At 48.8% G+C, this 20,718-nt stretch overlaps 1 protein-coding gene across 1 annotated transcript in view; it reads left to right on the top strand.

The window, feature by feature from the left end:
• Nucleotides 1-20,718, top strand: part of Sptb (spectrin beta, erythrocytic) — a 125,962-nt gene that overhangs the window by 49,036 nt on the left and 56,208 nt on the right. The window contains exon 2 of the mRNA XM_059279016.1: nt 5,015-5,216. Within this exon, the coding sequence (XP_059134999.1) occupies nt 5,069-5,216 (148 nt within the window). The 5' untranslated portion in view covers nt 5,015-5,068. The remainder of the gene's footprint in view (nt 1-5,014; nt 5,217-20,718) is intronic.

Below are 20,718 nucleotides of genomic sequence, written 5' to 3'. Positions count from 1 at the left end.
AGTCAGTGTTAATCTTAACAACAACAGAAATGAGTCTGCAGAAGTAGGGCTGTAGTATCAGTTTTCTGTAACTGTTGCTACAGAGCTTGGAAACACCAATCTTTGAAGATTATGTGCCGGTTGTCCAAAAGGTGTGGGACCTGAAGTATTTTGGATTTTTTTAAAATCTTTTTGTTGATTTTTGGAATATTTGCATATACATAATGAATTTCCTAAGGGTTCCCAAGTCTACATATGAAATCCATGTATGCTCCATGTACATCTTACATACATAGCCTTAGGGAATTTTATGTAGTATTTTCAATGACCCTGACTGTGGGTTGTGACCCATCACATGAGGTCACATATAGAATTTTCCACTTGCGGTATCACGTAAAGCTGAAAAGGCTTCAGAGTTCAGAGTGTTACCGATTAGAGATGCTCGCCCTTCATATAAGACTGGTGTCTCTCCCTTCTGCCCTGTAATTGTCCCCAGTGGAGCGGGATGGGAGTGTTGAGCGACACTGTTCTTCAAAGCCAATCCCCATACAGAGCTGAGCAGCACCTGTTCCCAACCAGATCCCCGTAAGGACTGGCAGAGCTGAGTCCTCACCCCCACCCCCACCCCACCCCGCTGCAGCAGCTGCGCTACGACCAGAGACCGTTCTTAGTAGATGTTTCCATGATGACGGCAGGCAAGTTGTAACACGTAGGTCTGATGCCCCTGCCCAGTGACAGAAACTGCCCAGGAGGGGCGTCGAAAGGTCTCACCAAACAGTGACAGTCACAGTACAATGCCAATGCATGGAGATCCTTGATGCTGGTAACGGCAGACAGTCTTGGAGCTCCAAGAATCCCAAGCCACACCCTGTCAGTGTGGCCGGGCTGTGTTGGCATGTGAACTGCACGGTGTGGTAAGGCGGAGAGTGCTCTGGGATGAGAAATGCTGGTGGTTTTCACCTGCTTGAAAGGCCACTCACAGGTGACATTTACGGAGGCCTCACCGCGGCCCATGGTGCTGACACTCCCCCCCCCCCCCATGTTCTGCTTTTCTGAGTGCTATGTGTGCACAGTTGTAGCCACATTGACGCTGAACTGTGTTACGTGGGTGAAGATGTCAGGTTGACAGTGTGTGTGTGGGGGGGGTGACAGAGTAAATGGCCTGCGATGGCATCTCACTGGTTCTCATTCTGTTTCAGTGAGTGCGTGTTTGTGTACTTGACTGTTCTTTACGGTGTCTGTGCATATGCAGTCCAGTTATGAGCGGGGGGGGGGGGGGGGGGGGGGCAGGGGTAGACGGGCACCTTCCCTCATTGGTGATGCATTCGAAGACAAGTAACCAAGGGAACTGCTGGCTTTAATCTCCTGACCTGGGTTGCCATAGTACCAAATAGGTTGAAAGCAGGTTGGAGCAGCGTAAGCCACGGAACAGACTAGAAAACACGTAATGTGCATACAGTCAGACAAGACAGACCTCAAGTGTCCAATCCTAGTTAAGGAAGTCGTATCCAAGGGACCGCATCGGCCTCCTCCTCAGCCCCACTGAGGAAGAGTGGCATTGCCTGATGTGGCCCCGTGTCCCAGTCCTGTTGCTTCGTGACTTTGAGGGACCAGGAGAAGAGGAGGGAGGTCTGGTTACTCCGTTGGGAGACTGGGGGTGGAGGGAAGTGTATTCTCTCTGCTGGGTGATGATGGAAAGCTGACTCCAAACAACCCAGACCCCCAGGGTGAGCACTATAGCCCCTGGCATTCCTTGGGTCCTCACTGATGAGCTGGGCAAAGCCCGCAAGGCTGGGATTCTGAGGCCCAGCCCCCATCCTAGGAGCAGATGGGTTCTGGGTCTGTGGGAGAGGTGGCCACGAAAGGCTGTGCGAGGCATTTTCAAAGTTAAGGGCATGCCTTCAGGAAGCGAGCACTCCGCTGTTATAGTCCCGTGGGCTTTCCGGCACTGAGCTGTGAATGAATAAGCTTCTTAGGACCTGTCCTACCAGTATCATCTGGAGACAGGGGATGGCAGTTGTCAGATAAGGGGGACTCTGGAAATGGGACAGGGAAGACCCGCCTATACTTTGGTAAGAGGCTTGGTGGTTTAAGAAGGTCTTTGGGGTGAGTGGGAAGCGAATGCACTAGGAACTACCCATAGGACCCCAGTTTGCTGACAAGGGCCTGAGGTCCAATTTCAGGCCTGTGTTAGGGCCCTTGGCGAGTCACGGAAGGCCACTGTCTATGCACAGATGACCTACGTCACTGAAGCTATGATCGTATCATCCCTTTCCAAGTTCCCCTCAGATGTCAACTGGAATGCCGTTTCTGTGGCTCCTCATTTGATTAGGTGTCCGCCTGTGAGACCTCAACATACACTATTCTCTTCAGCCATACTGGTTCCTTTCAGTCAGGCCTTTGGAGGGTCATGGTGATACCCGTGGGAGGAGGCGTGGGTGACTCTGAAAAGCACGGGGTTGAATTTGGTTTCAGGCTCATTATCTTGGCCTGGGGGGAAGGGTGTTGTCTATTTCTGGAATAACCATAGGTAAACTTCCTACTTTTTTCCTGTGTGCTCTTACATCTGATGCTCTGAGGCCATCCTCGCCTGAGCACACGGGCACACCTCACCACCCCTTGACCCTGGTGAAGTGCCCCCTGGGCAGGGGATAGGGTAGGTGGCAGGAGGAAGGAGCCTCCTTCTCACTTCTTCTGTGCTGTCTTTATGTGGTATCTCTCTCCAAGGATCTGGTCCTTCCATTAGCCAGCCAGCAGACAGACACGCTAGACGCCTGTATTCGGAAACACGCGTGTGTGTTCCCGCATTCCTGGCAGAGCTCCCGTCTGGCTGCTGTGTTCTGTGAGCTGCGGTCCCAGGAAGGATGGCATTTTTAAGCAGGATGAATTGCTGTTGTGTCGCTGCTCACCCAGGGCCATCAATCGTGTTGCGCACCCTGGCTCTGCTGGTCTGCCTGCTTAGGCTCATCTTTCCGGGACAGACTTATTTACGGAGCCATAGCTAAGGTAATCTCACTCCCCAGCCCCGCAGCAGCCGGGGCCTCTCTCAGCCACTCTTAAAAATAGCCCAGGATGAAGAGAGCGAGCAAGGGTCTGGTTACTTCTGGTGCTCGGGGCAGATCTTACCTCACCCCGTGTCTGGCAGCTTGGCCCTTCTGGGGAGCGGGGGTACTGGATAAGTTGTGGCCCTGCAGATGATGATCAGCCTCGGTCTGACTCACACTTCCAAGCCAGTGGTCATTCTGCTTGAAGGAGGTTGTGAAGGCGTGAGGAATCAGAAACCCTTCCCAGCTATCTCCGCTCAGACAGTTGAGGGGGAAATCTCAGCTGGTTCATGACGGAGAGCAGGCTGTTCAAAGGGACAGAAGTGGTCTTGAGCGCAGGCCCAGCCTGATGGGGTATACCTCGTTCTGGATAATGGCTGGCTTTCCCACTTGGTACTCTTTCTTTCTCCTGAGTGGCAAATACCTTTGTTCAGCCCTAGCAGCTGGAGCACACTGGCCCCAAGTTCTCGCTCCCTGTGCATCCCCAAGACAAGTCCAGTCAAGGGGGACAAACAGGGTTACAGTTGGGCCTTTGGACGAAACCACAACAGTAGTTCCCTGGATGACCTTGGGGAGGCCTCATCCTGTGTCCTTTCTCCCTTGTGCTGTTAAGGTGGATAATTCTGGCTCCTGTCTTACCTCAAAGGGATGTGGTGGGATTGATTTATCAGCCTGGGAGACAAGAGTCTGAAAAGTAAGGCCCAAAGCACTGAATCATGCTTGGAGTGATGCGCTGTTTCCTGCCTGCGTGGGTCTCCTGGGGAATGCGTCAGGGGCGTCAGGGGCGTGAGCCCACGTGTTGGGGTGTTGGGGTATGCCAGAATGCGATGTAGAGGTCAATAGTTATTGACACTGGTCACTTGCCTGCCTCCCTTGCCTCCAAAGCCCCTCCACCCGCTGTTACTCTCTTGAACTTGAAGGCTCCGGCCCCCGTTCTGAAATACAGACTTGAACTTGGAATTTCCCGACTTCCCAGGGAGGGAAGATAGTCATTTTCCAAAGGCCAGGGACATTGGTAACCAAGATGGCCTCTCCAGCCTCCTTCCTGTCTCACTTTTCTCCCCTGCCCCTCCCGTCCTCCAATTGCTCGTCAGCTCCCTCATTCTTGCCGGTTGCTTCTCGTTTTTATTTCTGATACGGCAGCCCCTGCTCCTTTTCCCTTTCGTTTGGGCTCTTGCCCCTTCCCACCCGTCCTTCCATGAGTACTTCCACACTTCCCTGGAAACCATTCGCCAGTCACACTGACTTCCTTTTTCCTTGCCACTCAGTCCTTCACATACCCAATCACCCCTCTGTCATGGCACACAGTGCCAAGTGCTGCCAGCCTGGCTGGGACAACCGGCTCCTCTGGGCTGCTAGGTCTGGCTAGGGATTCAAGAGGAGACCGTATTCCAGCAACTACTCAACACTGTCAAGAAGGGGGTGAAAAAGCTTGGCTTTCCAGTGGTTAGGGCAGTGGCAGTCTCCATGTCCCCCTCCCCCACCGCCGGTCCCCTGGAAGTCAGACTCCGTCGTCTATCAGCTTCTCCTCTCTCTCTCTCTGCCTCCACCACCAGGCAGGCTTCTGACCTCAACCCAGGAATGGGGTTTCTCTTCCTCCTTTGCCCCCCCCCCACAAACCCCCCCCCGCCTCCGGCTCCCAGGAGCGCTGTCTCTCAAGCAGGTGCTCTCCAGAGCCCCCCTGGTAGCAGGTTGGAAGGAAGCTGGCTGGCTGGGACTTCTGTCTCCACCTGCTGGCCATCCCAACCCTGCCGCATGCAGCTCTCAGTCTCTGTCCCCGACACTCTTGAACTGCCGCTGCCGCTGCCGCGGGGACTTCCGCTGCAATGTCCCGTAACACGGGACCCCGAGACCCCCGGGGGGAAGCAACGTGCCCTGACAGACAGTGCATGGCTCCTGTCGGATCCGCGTCTGCTGGAGTCCCCTGATAAGTTTCCACTGAGACAGCGAGCAGGGGACGCTAACCCTCTGACTGTGTTGCTGTCCCCTAGGGACCCTTCCATGAAGACTGAGACGGGCACAGCTGCTAAGAAGAGCCTGCTGACATGACATCGGCCACAGAGTTTGAAAACGTAGGCAACCAGCCACCTTACAGCCGGATCAATGCCCGCTGGGAGGCCCCGGATGATGAGCTGGATAATGATAACAGCTCGGCCAGGCTCTTTGAGAGGTCCCGGATCAAGGCCTTGGCAGGTACTGCTTGGGGTGGTGGTGGTCAGAAGGTCACACTCGCCATCCGCATCAGGTCCATGTCCCTTCTTGCTAGGGTGGAGCCTGCTCTGTACGTGAGTCCTGGTAGGGTGGTAACCAAAATAAGTAAGCCAAGTTCAGAGAGCAACCCTTTCCCCAGTAGACTACAGGCTTCTCAGCAGTTTGTCCCAGAATCCCTCACTCCCTCCTAAGGGCTCTGAGAGGCAGGGGAGTGCTGGCAGCAGCGGTGGGTGGGTTCTGCCATCTGTCTCTGTCCCAAGTGACCTGGGACCAAAGTCCAGTGTGAGGAAACTCTGGGTGAAGGAGTGCCTGAAGGACCACACAGGCACAAGTTCAAGAGCTGTCCCACGCCGTTAGTGCCCTGTCTATCCATGGGGAGAGGAATTAGCACCCTTGTCTCTGTGGTCCAGATGAAAAGAGGAAATGGAAAGCAGATAGCATCCTTTCCAGTCTGCCTTAGGAAGGAGAGTTTGCTCCATGAAACCACTCATCCTTGAACTGGCATTAGTACTTAGCAATGAGGCTTCCCCCCCCCACCCTGTGTGTGTGTGTGTGTGTGTGTGTGTGTGTGTGTGTGTGTGTGTGTGTGTAGTGAGAGGGATATCTTCCATCTCTAGTAGAAATGACTTGTCTCCCTACTGACTGAGATCTGAGTCTTTAGGAACCACCCCCCCTTTTTGGGGGGGGGGGTTGAGACAGGGTTTCTCTGTGTAGCTTTGAACTCACAAAGATTCGCCTGCCTCTGCCTCCTGAGTGCTGGGATTAAAGGCGTGTGCCACCACCACTTGGCCCTCCCTTTTTTTTTTAACCAACTGCTTCTATTGTCTCCGTGGAATATGACCCTAAATCTTTGGTCAACAGAGAAACTTTGAGCTGCATGGGCTGTGTGGTGTTGTGGGGGCACGGGGGTGGATATGGGCTGTGTGGTGTTGTGGGGGTACAGGGGTGGATATGGGCTGTGTGGTGTTGTGGGGGTACAGGGGTGTATATGGGCTGTGTGGTGTTGTGGGGGTACAGGGGTGGATATGGGCTGTGTGGTGTTGTGGGGGTATGGGGGTGGAGCTGGCCTTTACCTGATTGGACCTGAACACCATCTTTGGATTCTGACGTCTTCCACCTCGAAAGAAAGTCTCGGCCCTTTCCATAGTGCATTCTGGGGGTAGTTCCCTGTCTTACAGTCATGAGGTGTCCTCCTCCTTGTCTCCCTCCACTCTATTCCCAGATACCTTGGTTCCTGGGAAACCTGGAGGCATAAGCAGGGACCTAGGCCCCTTGGGAATGGCTTCTCACTCCGTGGCATCTCAATCTCCTTTGTCATCACAGGACTTGGTCATCTCTGTTTGTGTCCTGTGTATTGTAAGAAACACTTTTCCCCTCCTCTTCTTACCTTCCCTGACACCACAGAATCCTTCTTTGGTTTCCCCTGGGGTTATGGAATAGCAGTGCCTCTTTCCTTTTGCTTAAACACTTTGAACTTCTTCAAATAACCAAACCAACTTGAAACACTTGGCTTGTCCTTCTGGGCCTACATTTGGCTGCAATGGCCCTAGTGATGCCCAGGGAAAGGGTAACCATGTTCCATAATGCTTCCTGAGGGACAAAATGAGAAGCAGGACTGACCTGTGCAGATTTTTGCATCTGTTTTAAATATAACGCATGTATGTCTTTGTATGCGCGCACACACACACACACACACACACACACACAGAGAGAGAGAGAGAGAGAGAGAGAGAGAGAGAGAGAGAGAGAGAGAGAGAGAGAGAGAGAGAGAGAGAGAGAAAGGTGTAATACAAATTGTTAGAAGGTTTTATTAATAAAAACGAACCCAGAGCCAGGTATTGGAGTGAACACTGAAAGATCAGAGAAACAGAGCAAGCCACAGCTAACCTCACCTTGATAACTTCTCAGCTGATCCTATTTCCTCAGACTGGAAACCTCTGAGTCCTCATCTGAATGGATCTCAGCCGAACTGCTGCTGAAAGCCTAAAAGCTTAACAAACTTAGTTCCTGGTCCTCATGCCTTAAGTACCTTTCTGCTTCCTGCCATCACTTCCTGGGATTAAAGGCGTGTGTCACCATGCCTGGCTGTTTCCAGTGTGGCTTTGAACTCACAGAGATCCGGATGGATCTCTGCCTCCAGAAGGCTAGGATTAAAGGCGTGTGCTACCACTGCCTAACCTCTATGTTTAGTATAGTGGCTGTTCTGTTCTCTGACCCCCAGATAAGTTTATTGGGGTGCATAATATATCAACCACAGAGAGGAAACTTAGGTAAATTTCATTTTAATAATTATTTGTTGTATGCCCACAAAAATTCAAATCTAACCCCCCAGCTAGACACGAAAGGAAAGTGGGGAACCACGGAGATAAATTCAATACAGCATCTGTCTCTAAGGACGTTATAATCTATTAGGAGAAAATGAACTGTGCTCACAATTAATTAGCATGAGAGTAGAACTGGAGGAGAACTGTGGGGAAGGCACATAAATTAAATAGCAATGAGGGAGCAAAGGAGATGATACATAGGATCAGAATAGTTTGTGGGGGCATGAGCCATGAGCTGGGGACATTCGCCGTGAAGCCTGTATGTAATCTGGGAAATCAGAAGGGTTTGAGGTGTCTCCAGTGGGCCTGGGGGAGTACCAGCAAGCAGGTCTGACAAGCCAGTGGAGAAGTGGTAGAGATGGGTTAAAAGGCAAAGAGGAGGAAGTGTCTGTCATAGGAGACACTTCAGAGTCAGTCCTAGTCGATCAGGAAGCAGCCTTCCCTAGTGTTGGCTAGCCTGGTGAAGTCTGCTCACCAGCAAGGGCATCTTACCTTCCAAAGGATAGAAGTGCTCCCCGTGGGGAGGGAGCACTGCCCCTCCCAGAGTGGAGGATCCCATGCCTGGACCTTAACTCAGAAACCTGGTTACCAAGGAAACATGCCAACCTGGGGTCCTTGCATTGTCTCTACAATCACACCAGACGTTTGCTGGCTTTCTCCTGAGAGGTGACATGGAGTGATCTCTGCTTGAAGCTAGCTAGGGCTTTGGGAAGGTCCGTTCTGCTGTATGGACAGAGGAGAGAGAGGGGAGCATGTCAGATTTCTTCAGTTTTCACTTGTTGAAACTTTCATCTTCCGTACTCTTGGGAGCCATCTTAGCAGGACAGGCAGGGGTCACCCTTCCTAGTGGGGTTTCAGGAAGTGGAAGCTGTGGTCTACCGCACACCACCTGTAAGCAGGTTAAGGCCAGAAGGCTTCTTCATGCTGGCGGCAGTCTGCTCTGCAGGTACCCGTGTGAGGTTGGGTCTATTGGGCTGCCATTTTCTTTCTGCTATTGAAGGTCTGGAGGGGAGGAAAATATCACAAGCCCCAGATCGGAATCATGAGTCTCCTTCCGTTGCTGTTGCCGTGGGGGAGCGCTAGCCCGCCATCCCAGTCTACAAAGTGGCTGGCGGTACTTTCCCAAGGTTGTGAAGATCAAATAAGCCAACGTTTATGAAAAATGAAAAATCAATATAAAAAAAACTAGTGAACGGTGGATTTTATAAGCTCTCTAGAAATACTTTCTGTCCTTGCTCAACCTCAAATGCCCAAGATCATCGGCTCAGTCACCTTGGCCTGTCTCAGGACCTGTTTCTTCCTCCTTGATTACCCCTCCCCTCCACGAGCACACACTTTCCCCGGGGAAGCTGCAGTTGGAGGAAAAGGCAACAGGCTCCTGCCATCTCCTGGAGCCTCCCTCCCTGTCACTCAGAATCTCGCTTCCTCGCTCACTTTTTGGGTAGCGCAGGACAATAGAAATTAGCCTCCAGCCTGCGTGTGGATGCTTCCTCTCTCCATGAGGCCATCTAGTTCAAGACCTTTGCTCTGCCTCCAGCCCTTAGAGGCCCAAGACCAGACTGTAATAGGCTTGGTCAGATCCCCAGGTCAGCAGACTCCATGTTTTGTCTCTGAAGTGCACCTTCTGTCCGGGTTAGAGAACACTCTCCCTATTCTGTGTGTGTGTGTGTGTGTGTGTGTGTGTGTGTGTGTGTGTGTGTGTGTGATGGTTGATTCTTCCCCCCAGGCCTCACTTAAAAACAAGCCATCTGGTTACCCTGCCCTTGTGTGTAAAAACCTGAGCTCACTCTAGAATAAGTGACTTTTGATTTGAAATATCTGACTAAAGTGAAGGGGGAGATGGGGGGAGGAGACCGCTTGCAGAGGTGATGCGTTTGACCTTGGTGGAGGGTAGGGGGTGGGGAGTGGGAGGTGTGCCTGCGGTGCTGGGGTCCAGAAGGAATGTTTCCCTTAGGTCTGGAAGCATACTTTGACTTCTTAACATCAGTCTCTGACTGGTGGCTGAGTGGTGGGTGGCCTGGAGGCTTCCTCCTGACCAGCCTTTGATGGCTGTCTCTGGTGCAGCTACATTTCTCCCTCTGGGGTCTGCTTTAAGGGTTAGAGAAGGGGGCAGCTGAAAAGGCAAGATCTCTGTCCTTCCCAAGGTTCCAGCCGTCATGTTTCAGACAGTGGGGCTCCCAGGGTCTCCTAGAGCCAACCCTCACTACCACCCGGGTCCTGTTTCCTCTCCCCGTTCGGGCTGGAAACTATTCACAGACCTGTGTGGCTGACTGAATGGCAGGGAAAGTGCTGAGGACGGCAGACACTTACAACAGCTAGAGTGCTGACCCCTGTGCTCTCTCCCCATCACCCCTGCCTGCCCACACACCCTTCCCTGCACTTGGTTATGTACCCGAGTGAGGATGCCTGGGGACAAGCGTGGCCCAGGTGGAAGAGGAGGACCAGAAAGAAAGCAACACAAAGATGTCCCCAGAAGAGAACTCCGTGCAGGGCCTCCCTCCCTGCTCCGTCTTCCCACACCCTTCCTCCTCCCCACTCCCCCTGTCTTACAGGCACACAGCTTGGCATCCGCACCCCCATATGCCACTCACTGCGTGATTTATGTGATTTACGGCCCTTTCCGTGCACACAGATGCATCTCGAAGGTTGCAGCACAGAGAACAGTCCAGAGTCTCCTGAGGGGCCTGTGAGGAAGAGAGACTGACGGGAGGCTGCCATGTTCTGTCTCCGTCTTCCTATGCGCTGCCCACTGGAACAGTTCCTAAGGGAGAGACTAGACAGAGTCCCTCCTGTAACACAAGGGCATGACATTATGAAGCTGGCTTCACTCTGCCTTTAAGCTGGATCTCCAGAGTGCTTCAGAAGGGAGGCTGGCTTCCTCCCTGTGTTCTCTTTGTGGTCTTCTTCCTGGCAGTGGGGTGAGGCTGAGCAGGGAGAGTGAATGAGGACAATTTAAAGGCTATGACAGGGCCACGAGGGTGGTGGGGGCACCGCAGGCCCTGAGGTTAAGTTCTGTAACCAGCAGAGAGTCCATCCAAATCTCAGGGTGGCAGCCCTCAGGGGCCAGTGCTCCTGGCTCCTCCATGGCTGTTCAGGACTCCCCAAAGAGGGCAGCATGGGTCCGTCCTGACCCTGGTAGCCAATGGCTTTCAAAGTCTCCTAAGAGTTGCCTGAAGACCTTTCGCTCAGGCTGTTTTCCTCACTGGTGCCAGGATCCTGTTGTTCCTACTGACCCAGAAAGGGCTTTGCGGCCATAGGGTGTCTGATTTCCCGAGGGAGCAGGATTTTACCTCAGCGGGTGGGCAACCACTGCTTTGTGACAGCCTGTTGATGGATTCAGAAGCAGTAGCTGCCACCAAGACATCAGCTCTTTCAGGTCACAGCATCCCTCTAGCTCTCTGTGAGGGTGTTACATTAATGACAGCTTTTAAGGTTTGGGGGTTCTGGTTTGTTTTGGTTTTTGTCTTCTCAGAGTTCAAAACATTTAGAAATTATATATTGGGAAAACATTATTCAGATAAATATCTACTCCTCAGCAGTCATTTTAACGTACTGTCAGAGGAAGAAAAATAATTGCATCAGCGGCTTCCTCTTGGAGGTGGGCAGTTCTGAAACTGAGCTCCACCCCAGGCAGGCCTCTGCATGGATGAAGCTGCTGTTTCCTGTGCAGGAAACTTGCAAGAGAGGGCAACATGCTGCCTGAACTGTGTGGTCCCAGGAAGAGCTCCCTGTCCAGGACAGGACAATGCTTCCTCCCATTGTCTCCTCTCATGTGGTGTGTGTGTGTGTGTGTGTGTGTGTGTGTGTGTGTGTGTGTGTGTGTGTGTTGCATGTGTGTACAGATGCTTGTGTGTATGCAGGGGTGTGTAAAGGCCAGAGGTCTGTGTTGAGTGACATTCTTTAGATGCTGTTGTCCACCTTGGTTTTTTGAGTCAGGGTCTCTCACTTGGCCTGGAACTCACCAGGTGAGGCAGGCTGACGGGCCAGTGAGTTCACCTTCCCAGAACTGGGATTCCAAGTGCACGCCCCCATGTTGACTTCCTTACATGGGTTCCAGAGATCTGACTCGGGTCTTCATATTAATACGGCAAGCTCTTCACTGACTGAGACGTCTCCCAGCACCCCTCTCCTCTCTTGATGAAAGCTATTCGTCCTTCCTGAGACTCTTTACAGAACCAGGCTGTTCCCCTCACATGGGTGGCTACTATCTATCATTGTGAAGAAGCTTTATCAAATATTAATGCACTGAGGATAATAATAAGATTCTGCTCCCTCCCCGTGCCGTGCAGTCTGAGTGAGCCACATTAATAGCCTCCTCCATCTTTGGGACATTCCTGTGGGTTGTCAGCCTCGTTCTCAAGGGCAGGCTCCAGCGCCAGGCCTCCTAGGAGCAGCCATCTCCCCACCCCCGGTTCCCCGAGGGCTCCCTTGTACGCTGCCTGGCTGAAGAGGTGCCGGGGTGTTGTGTTCAGAGCATCTGTTCACTTTGCTCATTCTTCTCTTTTTATCGTGTCAGTAAGAGAGAATGCTAGGGAGGCAGGCTTCTGGCAGAAGACTGGGAGCACTCCGCATCCCAACACTGGCTTTCAGATGCTGGAAACCGGATCTGCCAGGAAATCTCACCTTACAGTGGAGTGAGAGAGGATCAAATAATCATACATACACCCGACACACACACACACACACACACACACACACACACACACACACACACACACACACTGGGGAGGTTTCCTGGAAACTATACATTTATAACATCACCCATAGCTTATAACTCACCCATTAGGCTTGCTTCAGTCCAAGCATAATTTAATGGTAGAGGAAGGAGGGGGGCGCATTTAGGAATCATCTCCTAGAGGGCATTAGAGGCTGTAGAGAAATCCTGGAAGGAAGCAACAAGAGCCTCAAAAGAGGTGGCAGAGGAGACCGTTTGCAACAGGAATGGCAATTGAATGTTCAGAGGGAGAGGCTGTCAGGAGAGAGCTCCGTGGTCTCAGGATGGGAGCTGTGGCCTTCAGCAGAGGGCTGGAGAGCAGGGCTGGAGAGCAGGGCTGCTTCCACTCATCAGAGCGCTTTTAGCAGGCAGGTGATGTGGCTAGGTTAGGGTTTGAGGGGACAGCAGATGTGGGGAAGCCATGCAGAAGTCTAGGAAGGGCAGATGGCTGCTTGGGCTGGGGGGCCACCACATGTAGGGAGAAAGTGACGCATGCTGGCAGTGGTGTTCTGTCCTGATGCTGTAGTTGAGGGAGCTTGGTCCTCTACTCTTCTGCTCCTCCGACCTCTGGTTCCTCACCCGAACACTAGGAGCTTGAGGTAGATGATGCTCCAGGCTCCTCCAGCTCCACCTACCTGAGAAGCCACTTACGGGGCATCATCGACAAAGGCCCTGATTGATGGAGCTTTGGGTTCTGGCTTGGGGAAAGGGAGTTTAGCCTTGTTAACGAATCACTAGCTCCTCCAGAAATTCTTGCCTGGGCTGAGGCTGTGTCCTAGACCACTTTGACTTCTGTAGTTTCACCTCCCGGTGAGTGCTTGCCACATGCTAACAGCACATGGCACCTGTGAGTGAATCTGCGTCCACACGCTAACAGCACATGACCCTTGTAAGCGAGTCTGTGTCCACATGCTAACAGCACATGACCCTTGTGAGTGAGTCTGTGTCCACATGCTAACAGCACCTGTGAGTCTGTCTACATGCCTTATCCAAGTTGACCCCACAACCCCTCAAGTACCCTGTCAAGTGGACAAACAGAGCTGTTCCCCCACCCTTTGCAGACAGGATAGCAGTGATGTTGCTCATCACTGTGCTAAGTCTGCCGGCCATCCTGCGTATTCCTGAGTCCTCCATGATCTAACTCTGCTTTATACCTCACTCCAGATGCCTATTCTGGTTTTCTTTTCACCTGCAGCTTCTTGAGGCTCTCTGATCAAAACCTTGAATTCACTGATGTCCTACAGCCTCAGAATACTGTCACCTGCCAGGGTCACACACACACACACACACACACACACACACACACACACACACATATATATATGATCCATAGAATTTTCCAGAGAAGCCCATGTTATTTTACATCCAGACCTTTCATGTCACCCCGAGTAGAGGCATCTGTCACCGACTCTGAATTGGTTTCCAAGCCCAAGCCACTCTGGGTCCAATCCCACTTACTCAGGGCAATTGGAATCATTGTCCTCCAACACATTTGTAGGGTTGCCTTTCTTTACCTCAGAGCCACCAAGCTCTTCATCCGGAGTACCAAATTCAAATTCTCCTTTAGCTTTTTCTCTGGGTCAGTTTACCTGCTTTACATTCCAACCCCCAAACATGCACACACATAAACACACTTGCTGTGTGAATGAAATGAGGACATGACCTCTCCAAGGTAAGGCTGAGGAGAAGGTCTTTATTGTAAATATGAGGGAGAGACTGGCCAGAGTGAGTGAGTCTGTGTCCACATTATATAGGAATGAGAAGCTGGGGGAAGGGAAGCCCACGGGCTGGAGAAGTTTAGGGTAAGGGGCGAGTGTGAGGAGCTGAGAGGAGCCAGGATGCCAGCATGGACTCCATTAACAGGTACTTGTAGTGCTGAGAGAGCCTGCTATGCACATTGGTATGCTAATAAGCACCACAATTAGCCATTTGTCCTGGATTTCTTTGGATCTGACAGCTGCCCCCTGGATTATTCAGGGTTCTTTAGAGGAACAGAACTTATTGAATGAATCTCTGTATATAAAGGGGATTTATTAGAATGGCTTACAGGCTGTGGTCCAGCTAGTCCAACAATGGTGTCTACCAACGGAAGGTCCAAGAATCCAATAGTTGTTCAGTCCGTGAGGCTCGATGTCTCAGCTGGTCGTCAGTATACACCATGGTCCCAAAGAGTCAGGCTCTAATGCCAGTGGAGGAATGGCTTGCCAGTGAGCATGAGAGCAAGCAGGTAAAGAGCCTGCTTCCTTCTCCCATGTCTTTATATGGACAGCCAGTAGAAGGTGCGGCCCAGATTAAAGGTGGATCTTCCCACCTCAAAAGATCTGGATTAAAGGTGGACTTTCCACCTCAAAGAACCAGATTAGAAGTGGATCTTTGAGAATCTTCCCACTTCCAATGTTTTAATTAAGGAAAAACCCTCACAGGTGTGCCCATCCAGTTGGGTTTTAGTTAATTCCAGATGTAGTCAAGTTGCAACCAAGTATAGCCATCACACACACACACCCTCCGGCATATGCGTGCACACATGCATGCACATACACATGCCCACCCAAGGAGCTTTGAACAGGATCCCCTTTTCTTTCCTTCATTTTCAAGGGATCTTCAACCCTCAGATCAAAGCTAGCCTTCAAAGATAAAAATGTTTTGATTGAAACTGATTTATGATACATTGGTTTCTTTTGCTGTGACAGAGAACTTCAGGACAATTACTTTTATATCTCTTAAGCACTTTATAATCAGAATATATTTTAGCATAGAAAAGATAAAAATAAAGAACTAAAGACATCGTTAAGGTCTCATAAAGCTATGTTCATGCTTGTAGATACCTGGTTATATAGGTACCTACAATTCTAAATCTTCTTCACTAAATACACTATTGTCAATTCTCATTAGCAAATATGCAGACTATCACTTTAATGCAATGATTCTCAACCTTCCTAATGCTGCGACCCTTTAAAGAATTCCTCATATTGTGATGACTCCCAACCATAAAATTACTTTAGTTACTACTTCATAACTGTAATTTTGCTGCTGTTATGTATTGTAATGTAAATATTTGATATGCGACCCCTGTAAAAGGGTCGTTTGATCCACATAAGGAGTTGCGACCCAGACCCAGTTACTCCAAGCTAGTTAGCCGACTTTGTTGAGTTCAACTCTTACCATTTCTGTGTGCTTTATTCTGACATTTTGTGTCTCCAGGTTTGCAGTCACGTCCTAAAGCTCCTGTTTGGTGTCAGCTCTAGCTAGACTGTGAATGCTTCAGGGCAGGGGAACTGCCTTCAGCTGTTCACAGTACCAGTATACTGGAAGTGAGCTGGGTGGAAGGGAAATTCCTCCCCCAAGAGTTAAACAAGAATAGAATTCATGCCACCAACACCATTTATGACGTGTCCCCGAGGGTCTGCTTCCAATCTTCGATGTATAAAGGATTGGCTTCTGTGTCCCCGAGGCTAGTCCCAAGTTCATGGGAATGAAAAGCATGACTCACTGCTTGCCTCAGCCTTGGCTTCCAGGAGTGAAGGTGCATGTTCAATGAGCCAATCACAGGCCTCTCTTGTCTCTCACGGGCCAGTCACAGTCCTCTCACAGTCCATCATCTGCTTCTCAGGGGCCTCTGATCCCACTTGTCTTTCCAGCTCATTTTTTGCCTCTGAACTGGTTAAAATGCAGTCTCCTTCAAAAGGCTGCCCTTTTTTTAAAATTTTTATCGTTTATTCCTCGAGGTTTATGAACTTTTACCCTAACTCTGTGACATCTGCTGTTTCTTATTATGCTTGGGGGCTGGAGAGATGGCTCAGTGGTTAAGGGCACTGGTTGTTTTTCCAGAGCAACCCGGGTTCAGTTCCTAGTACCCACACGGCAGAAGCTCACAACTGTCTGTAATCCCTGAATCAGACTCTCTCACACAGACATACATGTAGGCAAAACACCATTGTACATTTAAAAAAAAATTTTAAGTAATATATGCTCATAGCAGAATTTCTTTTTTTTTCAGGTTTTTTTTTTTTTTGTCATTGTAGAAACTATTTATATGGCCAATTAAGAAAACAAATACCACCCATAGTCTTAGCACCCAGCTTTATTTTTTTTATTTATAAAGTCGTATTATGCATGTAGCTTGAGAGCCAGAATTTTCCCATAAAATAAATCTTACCCTTTCTTGTCATTGAAACTTCTTATGTAGCCTTCTTGATATCCTCATTAATGTAACCAAAATATCAAATTATCCCATCGTTGCTTTGTGGGCTGCCATTCTCTTCTGTTTGTTTGTTTGTTTGTTTGTTTGTTTTGGAACTAGAGACTAAATCTTGGGGCTCCTGCACGTCAGGCAAGGTCTCCCACTAGACTCCATCCCTAGCTCCCCATCCTTTGTTTGGAGACATTTCAAACAGAGAAAATGGCAAGAGGTATAAAGCACTCAAGGAGTTTTATGGGCATAGGAGGAATAAATAGTTGGGCCACAGAGTTAACCACATCTTTTGTACCTCTCCCAGAATATTTTATGCATATTTAAACTTATAGTCTGTATTGGTTTTTCATAGCTTTTTAAAAAAGATTTTGCACAATTCTACACATTTTCATCCAATGGATCTTGAAATTATTTTATATTAATACAAAGTCTCTTCGTTATATTGGCAGTTAAATAACTTTCCATTGTAAAAACATCTAATCTTAATGTAACAAGTCCCCCAATTGTATGTATTTTGGTTATTTCTAATCTTTAACTATTTGCAAAACTACAGTGAATAACCCTGAACCTACTTGATGCTGTACATGTCTGTGCCTGTGGGGTAAATTCCTAGAAATGGAATCACCAGGAAAAGTATGTGCGTTTGAGATCATCCTTGCCAAAGTGCCTTTCACAGAGCCGGCTTAGTTAAACTCTTTCCAGTAACCTGTGAATGCTGTGTTCTCCACATTCTGGCCCGAACTCTATTTCATCACACTTTCCGGTCTTTTCTCATCTGATGAGTAAAGTGTCCGTGTCTTCGTGGGCCTTTCTTTTGCTTTTTTACTTCTAGTATGAGAAATTCCAAACATGAAAATATCAGAGGTGGAGAGAAAATAATCCACCATCCAAATTTAGTGTTATCAATATGCCTGTGTGTTGGGGGCTGAATTATTCTGAAGTCAATTAAAGGCTCTCGTGAGAGTTTACCCCAATTCCCTTTGTCTGTGTCTCTGAAAAACAAGAACATTTTTCCACTTAAACATTACACCACTCTTATACCCGACACAATTAACAACAATTCCCTGGTAATTAAATCTGAGAGAAATGTTTTCCCAGTTGTCTCATGATTACCTTTTCCAAAAAGAATAGTTCGTTGTTATATTTGGGTGCAGTTGTGTGTGTTTTCATTTATTTCTAGATTTAATGTTTATAAATGTTTTGCCTGCCTGTGTGCTTGTGCACCATATGTGTGCCTGGTGCCCACGGAGGTCTGAAGAGAGCACTGGACTCCCTGGAACCCGAGTTAAAGAGGGTTGTGGGCCACCAGAGAGGTGCTGGGAATCAATTCAGGTCTCCTGCCAGAGCAGCACGTGCTATGAACTTCTGAGCCAACCCTTCTCATGGATGACATGTGTGCTTTTAATGTGTGTTTCTACAGGCATCACGGATAGCTTTTTACATATTGGGAAAACTTTTGTATATTTTTTCTCTTAACTCTTTGTTCATAGTGTGTTAATCATTTTTCCTTTTAACTTATGGACAGTTGTGTTAGCCAGGTTCTCTTGCTATAATAAACTCTTGAGTTAATCAACTTCTGAGGAGACAAGGCCTATTTTGGCTCACAGTTTTTGAATGTACAGACTGCATGCCTTCGGTGAGGTGACATGTCACAGTGGAAGCACAGAGAAGGTTGGAGCTGCTGACCTCACAGCCGAGATATAGGTGCGCACAAGAAGGTGGGAGGAACCAGGATGGGGGCAGAGCATCGGGTCCTGTAGCCTTCTGAGAACCCGGCCTGTCTTAGTTGTGTTTCTGTTGCTGTGATAAGACACCGAACCAAGGCAACTTCTAGAAGAAAGAGATTATTGGGAAGGGTAGAGTCCATGACCATCATGCCAGGGAGCATGGCGGCGGCAGGCAGGGAAGCGTGGTGCTGGAGCAGGAGCTGAGCGCTGCATCCTCATCCTCAGGTGGGATGCAGAGAAAGCTCTCCGGGAATGCTGTGGGCTTTTGAAACCTCAAAGCCTGGTCCCTGTGACACACCTCCTCCAACCAGGCCACCCTTCTTAAACATTCCAAATAGTCATCAGCACCTTTCCAAATAGTTACTAACTGGGGACCAAGAATTCAAATATGGGGGCCATCCTCATTCAGTCCACCACAGGCCCCAGTCACCTGAAGACCCCCTGCTGCCCCTCACGTCTGAAAGTTTCCACTGCCTTCCCGGAGCAGCCAGTTGTGAACCAGATCGAACCTCTATGTATTACATGGACATTTGGGGACCATTCCAGGTCCAAACTATAGCAGTATTTTTTTCACATATTAAGCAGATTAATCTCTGTGATAGAATTAATGGGAATTCTCCTCATAAGTTTGCCTTGCTCATAGTGTTCTCCCCCTCCCCCCCAAAAAAAAAACCCACACAAAACTTTTTAATACATTTGACCTTTCAATCTTTCATTTTCTGGTTTTTGGATTTGGTGTCATACTGACCCTCCATTAGCCTTATTTAAACAACTAGCCTACCAGCATTGATTATTATATCTTTTTATAGTTTCATTTTTTACATTCCAGTTTTTTAATGCAACTAAATTTGTGTCAAAAATTGGATAAAAAAAAATTCAAGTGAATTTGATTCAAAAAATTCTTCCTGGAATATGAAGTACAGATTTCATTTTTCCTGAGTGGTCATCTCCTTTTGCAAAAGCTTTTACTGAATAATCCTTCTCTCTTCTTCTTACGTATTTGAAATGTGCTTTTATGAGATGTCAAATGCCTATACGTAGCCAGGACTGTTTCTTCTTCATCGCTGTGTCCACCTTTTATATGATAATAGGGCACAGTTTTATCATAAGGTTACACTTGAAGTTTGTGTGATCCATTTGCTCAAAATTTCTTTTGTAGGCCCCGGGGATCTTTTAAGGTTGTCTCTATGTAGATTTTATTTTAAATACTTATTTTAAGATGTAACATGAACCATTTTGTCTCTTTATTATCATTAGGGGCCTTGCAAATTAATATTTTGGGATGACTCTGCCATACCTTCCCTAGTTCTTTTTGTCTCTAGAGTTAAATTAAGCTTTAAAATATTCCTTCCCATTCCCACTTGTGCCCTAACCCTTGTCCCTGCCTTCTAGATAGCTGGGAATTGAACCCAGGACCTTTTAGTCTTTTTATTTCTTTTTTTTTTTTTAAAGATTTTGTTTATTTTTATGTGTATTGGTGTTCCGCCCACATGTATGCGGGTGTGAAGGTGCCAGATTCATTAGAACTGAAGTTACAGGCAGCTGTGAGCTGTCATGTGGGTGCTAGGAATTGAACCCAGGTCCTCTGGAAGAGCAGCTAGTGCTCTTAACTGTGGAGCCATCTCTCCAGCTCTTAGTCTGTATTTCTAAGCCTCTCATTCCAGAGATTTCCATGTCCGTCTTCTAGACATAGTCTCCTCACCTGTAGCTGTTGGGTGGCCTGTGAACAACCTTCCACACCTGTCTGTTTGGGCTCATTCCGTCTCCCTCTTGCCCTTCCAAAGTGCTTTTCTTCATGAGGACCTTTTTGGCAACTCCAGTTGTCAAAATGACCTCCCTCCGCATTGACTCCATGAGCATCTGTTGTAGATGCTATTCATCTGGAAACCAATCCAGCATTGCTTTGTGTAGCATGCGTGTTTGTATTAGTCAGGGTTCTCTAAATCTCTAAGCCAGTGGTTCGCAACCTTCCTAATGCTGCAACCCCTTAATACAGTTCCTCATGTTGTGGGGACCCCCAACTATACAATTATTTTCGCTGCTACTTCGTAATGGTAATTTGGCTACTGTTATGAATCATTATATAAATATCTGATATGCAGATGGTCTTTTGGCGAAGCCAGGGGGTCGCACCCCACAGGTTGAGAACTGCTGCTATAAAGGAACATATCTGATAGAATTGTGTGTGTGCGCGCAATGCGTGCAGGCTGACATGCCATTTATGAGAGTGGCTTACAGGCTGAAGTTTGTCTGGGTGGTCCAACAGTGGTTGTTTCCTAACAGAAGGCTAACAGTTGAGTAGTTGTTCAGCCCATGGACCGAAGGTCAGCAGTTCTAATCTGGTGCTTGAGTCGTGGAGGATTCCTAGAGAGCTTCCGTCTACATGGAATCCTGAAGTACTTCCTAATACCGACACAGTAATGCCTCACCAACAGAACAGATTATGATTAATTTGCCAGGGAGCGTGAGGGCAAGCAGGAAGAAGGCGAAAGCTCCCTTCCTCTGTGTCCTTTGGCGGCTGCCACCA

Source organism: Peromyscus eremicus, chromosome 14 (genome assembly GCF_949786415.1).
Source record: "Peromyscus eremicus chromosome 14, PerEre_H2_v1, whole genome shotgun sequence".
NCBI lineage: Eukaryota > Metazoa > Chordata > Mammalia > Rodentia > Cricetidae > Peromyscus > Peromyscus eremicus.
Note: the sequence above shows the minus strand (reverse complement) of the source record. Positions and strands in the feature narration are given on the sequence as shown.